The following is a 12,187-nucleotide window of genomic DNA, read 5'->3' as shown; positions in this document are numbered from 1 at the left end:
ATTCGTCAAAGTATACAGTACTTCAGTCCCCATGCTGGGCAGCATGCAAGTAAACAAGGTAACAGTGGCAGTAACAACCAAGCCAGGGACATTTAATGCAAGTACCTCTGTACACAGTCTGTAGCAAGCGCTCATAATATAATTGAGCAGCTGCATATAGAATTTCTTGACAGCCTACAATAATCTAACCTTACAGCTAGCACAATGATTCTTAATTCTTCAATGGAAGGCTCAAGAAGCAAATTTTGAGGAGAGTAATTGGGCAAGAGCAATGCACCAATGCTGAATTTGAGATTTCACTAGACAACCAATGAAATCTAGCTTGATCTGTGAGCAGAAACATGAGCTTGCTTCCACAATGATGCTATAATGCAGACTCCATTTTAGCAGTTTCTCTTTGGACTCGATGAGCTCCTGTGTATAGATGCTGAAATGAGTAAAACCAGACAGCACTGGGACCTGTGCTGACAATACATATACATTAACCCGGACATGTGTCAAGCACGTAGTTCAAATGTTTGCAGCTCTCTTTCAGTATACTAAGTATACTAGCATGCACAAGCAAAAATGCTTCAAAAGATTGACTACAAAATGTAGCTCCTGAAAGCATTTTGCAAACAAAATTTATATACTTGTGTACATTAAATTGTTTAGATTGATAATAAGCTAGCTACCCACTGATGTATACAGTTGTGATACATAGCATACGGGTAAGTATATGTTTAGATGTACATAATTATCACCTGCATATATTAGTAAAAGCTGTACAAATGCATGGTGATGTTGATAAGGATCATCAGTTCTCATCACTAATATGTACACCATCTTCAGTCACATAATGATCAGGGTGTTCCCCTCCTGTAGTCATCTCAGTGTCAGTTGATGATGTCACTACAAATTGTATAGATCCATTGTATGAGGTGTTGATGTGATGAGATTGTGATGTTGTATGGCAATCATCATCATCAGTGATTATGTCACTGTCTCTTATAGCATGTACCATGTTCTGTTCAGATATGTAATGATCAGAGAAAGTAATGTTGTTACAATTATTACTGCTTTCATCATCAAGCACAGAATCAGCCATAAAAACATCTGTATCACTACTCTCAGCTTTATGACCACATATATAATCTAACATTTCTTCATTTGTTAATGAATTGGCACGTTCTTCATCTAGTGTAGATAGTCTTGTACTTGCTGTGTTTTCACAAACGTTAATTCCACCAACACTTTCACATGTACTTGGTCTATCCCTGCCTATTTTCAAGTATGTGGTGTCATGAACTGGTGTTATCTACACAATTAAATATAAATAATAAACCACACCTACTATGTATTATCATTCGAAAGATGACGTTTGCACATCTGTGTGTACGTGTGTGTGAGGGCATGTTCAGTGATTTAAAAGTCAGTGTCTCCAAGTAATGAACCCTGGGCAGCGTAATATCTCCTAACAACCAAGTGACAGTTATTGTTAGCACTACAAACAAACATGCACGCATCAGCCTTTATGGTACCACTATTGGTTTTGCAAGGGTAGTTGGAAAAGGCAGATACGGTCGGACACGGACATTTTCAAAAAGCATGTTTACATTTATATAACAGTTATTTTTCATACCTAACACTGTTTTTACAGCAGTCTTCACTTCCAGACCTGGGTGTTGATCTTGTCATAGCACTTATCCATTTATAAGTGCATGTGCGAAGGACTATACCAGCACTCCATAGAATGCCATAGACCATTATGGTGTTGTACACATGTTCTAAAATTTAACACAGAGTTATATAATTGTAGAGATTAGCTTGTATGCCTCATACAACTTAGCTTAGCAGGCCAAATCCACAATCTTACGCCTTTTAGTATAAGGCGCAGGCGCTTATACCAAAGCATTGAGGGTTTCAAGGACCTGGCCTACGAGATTACATGCCAGCTTAATCTCTATGACTCTGTCTGAATTAGATTTCTAGAGCATGCTAGTCTATCCTTCGCACATGCACTTATAAATGGATAAGCATTATGGCAAGATCAATGCCTGGGTCTGGAAGCGAATGCTACTGTAAAAACAACGTTAAGTATGAAAAATGTTACGCAGATGTAAAAGTGTATTTTGAAAATGTCCGTGTCTGTGTCCATGTCTGACTGTATCCGCCTTTTCCAACTACCCGTTTTGCAAGGACATCTGTGTCTGCCCAAAACTCATTATGGGCGGACATTGTGCTATTTGTGCAGATTTTGTCCATTGATCGACTGTTAATTTAAGGCCTGCAATAGCTACCTTATATCTCCTTAAATACTGTAAAACTACTTTCTTACTTGATTAGAGTAATTGACTGTTCTGTTATACAATATCTCGATCTTGACTGCTCTATTAGAGTATTTCGATCTCAGAATCATTGATGCCCAGGCCTGGGCCCGGTTCTGGCTATGCCTCTGCCTAAATGCTTCCAACAGATTGCTACAAATTAAAAAAAAAATCAATGGACTTTTCTACTGACTGACTAACTGCCTGCCTGATACAAGTGTAACTCAATAACAGCTTAGGCTATACAGGCTTGATTTTTTCACTGTTTGATGTCAATTCAGCCCAACAGGTGCCTTTTGGCGTACCATAGTACATACAATGCACATTTCATGGACTTACCTTTATCCTCCTTCATGTTCCATGTCTTTTTGCTGACAGCCCAAGGTGTTGATTCACGGTAGCACAATGGCCTCCCTACATTTGTAAACAGGAATCATCCATATTTTCTGTGGTGACTGGACTTATAGTTTGAATAATGCTATGAAATGGGACGAACATAGCTAAAACCGAAGCATAATAGCCACTTTACTTTTGAGTCAGTAATTGATAGTTGGGGCACATGTTCAGTTGAAAAATTACCTCAGACACCATCCTTTCTTTTGATGTAATATGCGTAGGTTCATCAGTCATAATAATGTTACAAAAAAGTAAATAAACAAGTATAGGAAAATCAAGAATTTTAAGGGATAAAAAAAAAAGTAGGGAAACAAGGGAGGTCACCTACACCTGCAGATATACTGATCCCTAATTCAGTCATTTAATCTTTAATTCAATCATTGACTGATATAGGAATTAAATGTCCACTAGTATACCTGTAGATGTAGGTGACCTCCCTTGTTTCCCTACTTTTTTCCTGTGATTTCTAATTGAACTTAAAATTCTTATTTTCCCTTATACTCGAAAACACCTCCACTAATACAGCATGATTGATCACATGCGTGACATCGTAAATTGCTAAAACTAGCTAAACCAATCATACTAGTCTGTTCTATGACTATAGAAATAGATTATATGGAGACTAGTCGGATCACTGAGCAGTTTGGGCACTTGAGATAAATGCTCTGAGCAACATGACAGGAACTACAATAAATACAGGATGATACAAAGCCAAGTGCTATATTAGTTTTTTTCCCCTCCATCCCACGTGCTGTAAACACATACACACTAGCAGTCAGTGCATATGTCTCTCAACACACCCTCCCATGCTGTATTTTTCATATGCAGTGCTTTAACTAGAACATATTGCAGGATTGTAATGAGTTGTGATTTGCGGGAATTTAACCTATGCAGCTGCTACCATCCTGGAGGGAAGGTATCAAAACCACCAGAATGTAATTGTTGATAATTTAGTGGTGACCAGAAGCCATACCCTAAACAAACAGTACTGGTTGTAGTACTGCCTTACTTGTAAATGGGACAGGAACAGAAAGGAAAGCAGGAATGATAATAACTAATGAAAAATGCCTGGTAAAGGTCATGTCAATACAAAGGTTGGATTTTACGGCATGATGCTTCTTTGCAGCATTGTTAGATCCTTCCACTAAAACAATTGAAACACATTTTAATAGAGCAGTTACTTGTATTAAAATACTCTAATAGAGCAGTCAAGAATTCTTTTTAAAATTAATAACTAAAAAATTTAAGAACTATTCCACTAGGAAACCTGTCAATTTGATGCACTATAGCTGGTCAAGCATATAGGCTAGTTAGGTTGTGTCAACAGTGAAAGTTAGCTACTCTCTTGAAACTATATGCATTATAAATGATACACAACTATATTGTACTTTGCGTGGGAGGATCAAAACGATGTCGCGTATCGTATTCTCCATACAGTACTAATCAACTGCATAACGGTACTGTACTGTACTGTACGAGTCATACAGTACAGTTATGCAGAGAATTTATTTAAGGAATGTTACATAAACAACACACTGTAAATCACTAAAACAGCCAAACTAATCCTACGAGTTCGTTCTACGGCTAGGAATAGATTGTATAAACACTTACTGATCATCTGATCATGAAAACTAAGACAGCACAACTGATCACGTGCGTGACATTGTAAATCATTAAAACTAGCCAAATTAGTCCTATTAGTTCGTTCTACGACTATATGAACACTTACTGATATCCTGAAAATCGCAGCAGTTTGAGTACTAGAGAAAATCGCTCTGAGCTAGACACGACCAGGGAGTACAATATAACATTTAAACCACCGCCTTGCTTGTGTGTACGAAAAATACACTACTCTAGGGATGTGTCGAGGCAAATACAGCACTCGGCTTCACCTCGTGCTGTATTAACCTCTCAACACACTCACTCATACTGTATTTTCTGTACACATGTGCAGCGGTGTTTTAACTCTAACATATATTACACCTCTGTATAGTGAAAGTTGCAATATATCAACCTATCAATATCAAAAATACTGATATTTTTCTGAATTTTGATCTTTTGAATTGATATATCACGTGATCTGGATTTCTACTAAAAGACGATTTCTGTTGTCTTCCAGTATTTGGTTTCCTCTTATTAGTGTTTGTGAATGCCATTAACTTTTGTAGTTAGTTGCATTCTCCAAACCAAATATGTATTGTGCTTGGGTGGTGAAATAACTGAAAGACTGTAGCTACCACATAAATGAGTATATGCAAAGTTGCAGTATCGTATGAAAAGTGTCAATGTCAGTTCATATTAGTGAATATATCATATTTAAAATTCCATCACAAAATTTTTTATGATTGATTAGTACAGTAGACTCTTTGTTTATCTGTATCCTTGTTTATCCAAAATTGGAAATGACTGCTTTATTAGAGTATTTTGAGTACAAGTGTATGTTATATTAGAGTGTTTCAACAGAGCCCTGTATCATGAACCACAATAGTGTGGTTCATAATAGGGATTGGGGCAAAAATTTTCTAAACTCTCTAATAGAACGCATGCCAAAAGCAGCCTTCCAGGCTTTGGATGTATTTCAAAAACCTTCCAGACCTTCCTCTGGTGTTGTAAAGACTGATGTGGAAGTATAAAACACAAGGGAAGTGGTTTTGGGAGTTTTTAAAACTTTCCAAAATCGCTCCAAATCTCCATCTTCTTCTTCTTCTTCTTCTTATTATTATTATTATTATTATTATTATTCTTTGTGCGTCTACAGCCCACAGGAAATAGATATCAGCACTAAAAACATATGGCGTATTTTAAAATCATTCCTACCCAGGTCTGCATGGTATTAAAATCTTTGCTTTCTAAGGCGATTGCGAGATATAGAGCTAGAGTCATGGCTTTAAGATGTCATTCACTCGCAAAACCATAAAAGCAAAAGTACAGCAGTTTAAAAAATGCCATTTGAAGCAACGCACAGAACTAAAACTCATCAAGATGTATTAAACTAAGCATTAAACATAAATGCTACTCACTGAAATTTGTTTCCGAACGTTTTAGAGTTCTTCAACTCGTGTCAGTGAAGTGGGTGTGGCCCATAGCCCATCACTGAAACCTCATTCAGGGCACTTTCCTAAGGGCTGCTACAACAGTATCATCTTCCAGTATATGTATCAGGCCTTATAAGCTATCGCAAATTTAATTCAGAAGGTTGCTATTGATGTTCAACGTGGCAATACTGCTTCTGTAATGGCAACAATTCCATCTTCACAGGATTGGGCAGAGTTTGCCTCTATACCCACTGTTTGAGCATGAAGACCTTTTCTTTTATTATTATTATCATCTTTTATATTAAACAAAAAAAACTTTCATCATAAAAAAAAATTAAAAAGAGGGCGTGTCTCCTTCATACATGATCAAAAGATTGAGAGCAGTTGCCTTAAGGATCTGCACAAGAGAAGACTAAATAGTAGTTACAGATAGCTACTTTTTATGGTTTTCCAGCTATATAATATCAATGTCTTTATTATTGTGGATCAAAGCATTTAACACATTGGGTGAATACAGCCTGTGCATGATCATGCCTACAGCTATTCCATAAGACTGATCATGAGTACACACTCTGCCTGTAGTTAGTAGACAGATACTTGAGCATCATGGAGCAAGCCTTCATTACTGCAGTACTATATATTACTTCAGTACTATATTACTACATGCAGTGCACACCAGCCATAAAATTGTGTTGTCTATGTGCATGGACACGAAAAATTTTCAGAAACTAGGGGGGCAAAAAATTGTAAATTTAAACAAGTAGAATAGGGATCGAAGTTGTGATTCTGAAAAAACTACATAAACAAGAAGTAATAGGGATGGTGATTCACAATACTGCTTAATACATCAATACAAGCCAAACAGCTTGATTTGTGTACATTGAATTTAGATTCCTATTTCAGCTTTTTCAGTTGAAATAGGAATCTTAAATTCAATGTACACAAATCAAGCTGCTTGGCTAGTATTGATGTATTGTGAATCACCATCCCTATTACTTCTTACAACTTCGATCCCTAGCTATTCCACTTGTTTAAATTTACAAATTTTGCCCCCTAGTATTAATGTATGGACTTCAGTTATCTGATCAATTCACTTATCTGAACACTTTTACCATTGCCTGAGACACATTGAGGTTCAGATAACCAAGGCTCCACTGTATTGGCTATTATGCTATTCTGATAGCATTCAATAACCATTTGTGTCAAGTGTCATCATTTAAATCATGATTTGATTTGATTTGATGTATCAAACGGTATGGTATTTAAGTAAGGATTGTCCCAAAATTTTGCACACCTCCTAAAATTCTGCCTCTGAAAATCATCCTAGAGACATCTTACATGATAAAAATCACTTTTATGGAATAGTACTAATACATTAAATATAACAAAACACAGATGGCCGGATGTATAATTTTAAAAAATCACCAAAACTTGAATTTTAGTCTCACTGTCTCACTGACCACAGTTGCAAGGCTAAAGGCCAAATGAAGCAGTGCACGGCCACCATTTTATGCCACAATAACAAAAATAACAAACTCACCAGTGGGATGTGCCTTGTGGAGTTCCGAGGAGTGTAGGCCCTCTGCGCTTTGTCTTTTATTTTATTTTCAATCAGGCTGCTTGTCTTCATCCAATGAAACCATATCAAGGCATTACTTTTCCATATCAACACTTTCTTTTAGCAGCATATTTAGACACCACAGAATTCTTTCAGAGCTGGATTTCAGAAGCACTTTAGTCCTGGCACTACTATAAGAGGCATACTAGCTAGTACTTTCTACAACTTCGCAATTGGGATCCCATTTGCAATGAGTTCACAACCACACCCATCATATAAAGATCTAGGTGGACTAATAGCGATAGAGTATAACAGTTTAGCTATTTACTTAGCAGTAAACAAGATGACCTCACCCCTTATTGGTCTAACTAGCTGCACACCTCTTGGCTGACTTGAGATACTCTAATACAACAGTTACTCTAATACAACAGTCACGTGTGATATTCTAATAGAACAGTCACAAGTTACACTGTAGCTAGCTGTGCTACAACAATAAACTAAACAAACTATTATTTTTTAAAAATTGGATGAAATAGGGATCCATGCAATAAACAGTAGTGAAACAAGTGATGAATGATGGTATTACAGCATGGCTCAGTGGGAAAGTCCCTACTTTGGCACATTAGCAATAAAAATATTATTTTGTTCAATGCTAGAGTACTGCATCAAAGTAGGTATTTTCCCACCGAGCTATGCTGTAATACCATCATTCATCTCTTGTTTCACTACTTTTTATTGCATAGATTCCTATATTCATTTTAAATGTATTTGAGAATTAGACTTGGAAGTGTGAATAATTTTAATGTCACATTTAAGCAAATGTTTTCCAAAAGAAAATTATTTACAGCTGGTTACTGCAGTGTAAATGATGAGAAAGATATTTCTTAAGTTGATGTGTTGCAGGATAAGGTACTAATCTGCTACCACTTCAGAACTAATAACCTCCAGGCAATCATCATCATCATAAAAGCAAAACTCAAGGCTTAACAGGCTGAAAATAGTGTTGAGTATTATTCTAGCATAAAAGGAGGATTTGCTTTGAATAACTGCAATGTTTGCATGAACCACACAATATCCTAATAGAAATATCATGCATAGCTAACTTGGAAGGTATTTACTTTGCTTTAAAACATGAACAAATAAACATAACAATTATAGGGAAATTATCAGTATCGGTATCTGTGAAATTCACTAATGGGTGTGGTATTGGATCAGTATAACTATTAGTGAAATACTGATTCTTGTTAACTGATTATAGGTCAGGGAAGCTGCATCTGTAGCTTCAAGATAATAAGTCATATGATAGTGTATATGCAGTAGTACACAGTCAGGCTACAGCTGCTTCATGATTGTTCATAGTATTATAAGCACCAGCTTAATATGCTTTTAGTATTCTGCTATGCTCAAAATTCTACCTATTATGCTCAAAATCAATGCCTTTTATTTCAGAATATCGAGAGAAATAATGACATTGGTTCCCATTGAAGATTATACACTTGGCAGTTCTACATTGATGTGATCTAATAAAGTAGTCATAATTATAATTCTATTAGAGTCATCAATTGTTCTATTAATTATATCAAGTTAATATTTAATCCATAAACATTTTCACACAAGCAATACATATAGATTTTTGGTAACTGGTTTCTGTCAAAAGCATAGCTAGATTTTTGGTAAAGACAAAAATTAAAAAATAGGTAACTACCTGGTGAGAATATTTATTATAATAAATACGAATTATAGAAACATTTTTATAGAAATAATAAATATTTATTATATTTCTATTATTTTTTATTATTTCTATCTGCCCTCCACTAACTATATATATAACCGGATTTGCAAATAGAGGTCTTCCACACACATCCAATTTACCAACTTTGAGAATCCATAAGTTCAGATCGGAAAATGCTAATGACTTGAAATTTGGTCAGCAGTGAGTACCAACATAGGATAATGGATGGAGAAAATTTCAGTCTTATATCTTACTTGAACACTAAGTTATGGTCTACCAAGTTCATAGAATTGGATGTGTGCGGAAGACCCTTTTTCGCAAATCTGGTCACATATTAATATCACTGATAAAGTACATAAAAATCCCTACATAGCTTGCTACATTGCTGCTCTAAATACTGTGACTGCTTTATTAGAGTATCTCGATCTGAATGTGACTGGTTTCTGGAAACCTCAGAAATCCCCCTGGTACCGCCCCTGCAATAGCTTTATACTGGGTATTATGATTGATGCTTCAGTGCACTTATTATGCTCAAAATTGTGTAAGCATAGTAGGCTGGTGTGTAGTCCTTAGCCTCCTCATTGGAGTCATGACAAACATGCTGCATATTATGTGAGTTTCATCCTGAGCTAGGCTGCAAGTACAACTTCACACACCCATATATGCAGGCACCATCAGTTTATTTGTAAACCTCTAGATTTGGGATCTTTAAAATATTCATGGTTTCAAAGGAGTAGCTTTCAACATTGATGACTTATATCAGCTAGTTCACCATTTCAATGCAGTATTGGTTTTAAACTTATTGACTGCTCTATTAGAGTATTTCTAGCAAAGAAACCAACAATGTTGCAAAGAAGCATCACGTTGAAAAATCCAACTTGTATATTTACATGATGGCCTTTTATCAGGCATTTTGTATTGACTGTTTTCTGAACATTCTGCTTTCTCGCCTACTCGTATTAAGTATTTGATAACTTGTTGGTCATTAGCAGCTTTGACACCTCATGAAGTTGCTAATGCAGTCTGCTGTACCTTAGCTTATGAGTTATTTTTCCCAAGTTTAACATACACTTACACAAAATATTGCAATACAGCAATACGTTGCAATATTTTAAAAAGGCAGCGTATTTACCCACCCCTAGTGCATGCGCAAGTGTGTGTTTGTGCTTTTGTGTGTGTGTGTAGTGTGTGTGTGTGTGTGTGTGTGTGTGTGTAGTGTGTGTGTGTGTGTGTGTGTGTGTAGTGTGTGTGTGTGTGTGTAGTGTGTGTGTGTGTAGTGTCTGTGTAGTGTCTGTGTGTAGTGTCTGTGTGTAGTGTCTGTGTGTAGTGTGCGTGTGCGTGTGTGTGTGTGTGTGTGTGTGTGTGTGTGTGTGTGTGTGTGTGTAGAACTCTAGTGTTTAACACCTCATTGATGTACTGATAGCCCACTATGTCACTAGGCAGACATGACCAGGTACTACTCTGTGTGGGTATAATGTGTATGCAGTATTCAGCAAATAGTTTAACTTAACTACAGAAATAACATGCTAACTCACTATTGACATTTGATGTGATTTACTGACTTCCTTATCTTTTTGATGTGCAATCAACTTTCTAAACAGAAGCATATTCTATAACTATTAGCAAGATAGACAGGCATCCATATACCAAAACTGCAACGTGCAAACATGTGTTATATAATACACATCAAATCACCTCTTCAGCTTGAAAGCACAAAATCCAAAGAACACAACAAGCATGACTACAGCAATGACAGCTGCTATGGTAGTGATTATAACCTGAGAGGTACCTATAATGAAGGAGAGTATATTATTGTACTGACCAACATAAAATATTATACTCACTACTTCTGTCAGATGATGTACTACCAACTGAGGTGGTAGTAGGCGACATAACAAATAAATCTGTAAACAGCTACAAGTATAACTGTACAGAGACAACCATGCATGTATTTACTCTCATCAGATGATGCACTTATAGTAGCAGTGGGTGGCAGCACTGTTAACCAATAAACACATTATTGATATAGAGAAGTAGAGACGTAGGTATAGACAACTTACTTCCATCAGTACTATCAGTTGAGGAAGGATGTGTAGCAGTTGGTAACACTACTAATGAAATGTAATAAATTATATATATATATTAAAGAGTTTCATACAGACACAATCACTAACTACCATTGGTAACAGAGTGTCAAGGAATATTATTGCTATACATCTAATAACTGATGAAGCATTAGAAACACTAAATCAATATTGTTTACTATATATCAAAACACATTGCAGCCAGTGCAGGTGCAAGTTTGTATATATATATATAAGAACCAAGAAGATGCCGTTTTTATGCATCCATACCTTGATAGCACCTGAACAGAAACTAATCATTTTTTCTGTGCAAACTCCTTCAGGGTATTCGTAGGGGACCCCCTACTCTAAATTTGAGCCAAATCTGCTGAGTGATCACTGAAATACGTGCCTACAATGTTTGTCTCATTTCTTCATATTTTTCTTAATTTTTTTCTTGTTGTCATTAAATCATAATAACTCATGTGTGCTTTGACTGATTTACTTCAAATTTGAAGAAATTACTTTACAGTTCAATTTTCTACCGATCAGATGAAGAACAAGAGAGTTATGCACAATTTTTGAAAGAATTTTAAACTTATTCGAGTGTACAGCTAGGTAATAAAGCCTATTAGACTGCTCTGAAAAGCGATAAAACCATAATTACAATAATTGCTTGAAATTTCATAACACTTAAGAGTTTAGAAGAGTTTTATTTTGTCATCTTAGCCGTACAGTATATAACTAGATGCTCACACTACACTTTACCACAAGGCCATTGATGAATGCAGCTATTCTGAGCATCGCAAGTGTGACACAGTGCCAACAATCCTTACACTTTTATGGCTGCATGAAACCACTTATGAGAATCAGTCTGTTTATAGGATGTTGTGATTTGTTGGCAAATTGTAGCTAAAGCTACATGATTTGAATTTAGGGGTATGTAAATTGAATTATGCACAATGTAAATATATATTGTAATGATTGTTTTTGGGTTAAGGGTAATCACAATCACCATCACTTTTTATGGTTTAAAACAAATCACATGACAGTTACAGAGCTCCAAGAAAACCAATCTAAAGTAAAATTGTGGGGTT

At 35.9% G+C, this 12,187-nt stretch overlaps 1 protein-coding gene across 3 annotated transcripts in view; it reads right to left on the bottom strand.

Annotated features, from left to right (window-relative positions):
* Window positions 1-654: 654 nt before the first annotated feature.
* LOC136268475 (uncharacterized) overlaps window positions 655-12,187 on the bottom strand; it is a 31,050-nt gene continuing 19,517 nt past the window's right edge. For 2 of the 3 annotated variants that reach the window (XM_066063828.1, XM_066063830.1), the window contains 6 exons: window positions 11,088-11,138; window positions 10,984-11,025; window positions 10,872-10,931; window positions 10,723-10,816; window positions 10,563-10,620; window positions 655-1,297 (listed from right to left, as the gene is read on the bottom strand). In XM_066063828.1, the coding sequence (XP_065919900.1) occupies window positions 797-1,297; window positions 10,563-10,620; window positions 10,723-10,816; window positions 10,872-10,931; window positions 10,984-11,025; window positions 11,088-11,138 (806 nt within the window). In that variant the 3' untranslated portion in view covers window positions 655-796. The remainder of the gene's footprint in view (window positions 1,298-10,562; window positions 10,621-10,722; window positions 10,817-10,871; window positions 10,932-10,983; window positions 11,026-11,087; window positions 11,139-12,187) is intronic. The other variant, XM_066063829.1, reaches the window with a different exon arrangement.

The sequence above is a fragment of the Dysidea avara genome, chromosome 10, assembly GCF_963678975.1.
Source record: "Dysidea avara chromosome 10, odDysAvar1.4, whole genome shotgun sequence".
Lineage (NCBI taxonomy): Eukaryota > Metazoa > Porifera > Demospongiae > Dictyoceratida > Dysideidae > Dysidea > Dysidea avara.
The sequence above is the reverse complement of the archived record's forward strand: the minus strand, read 5'-3'. Positions and strand labels throughout refer to the sequence as shown.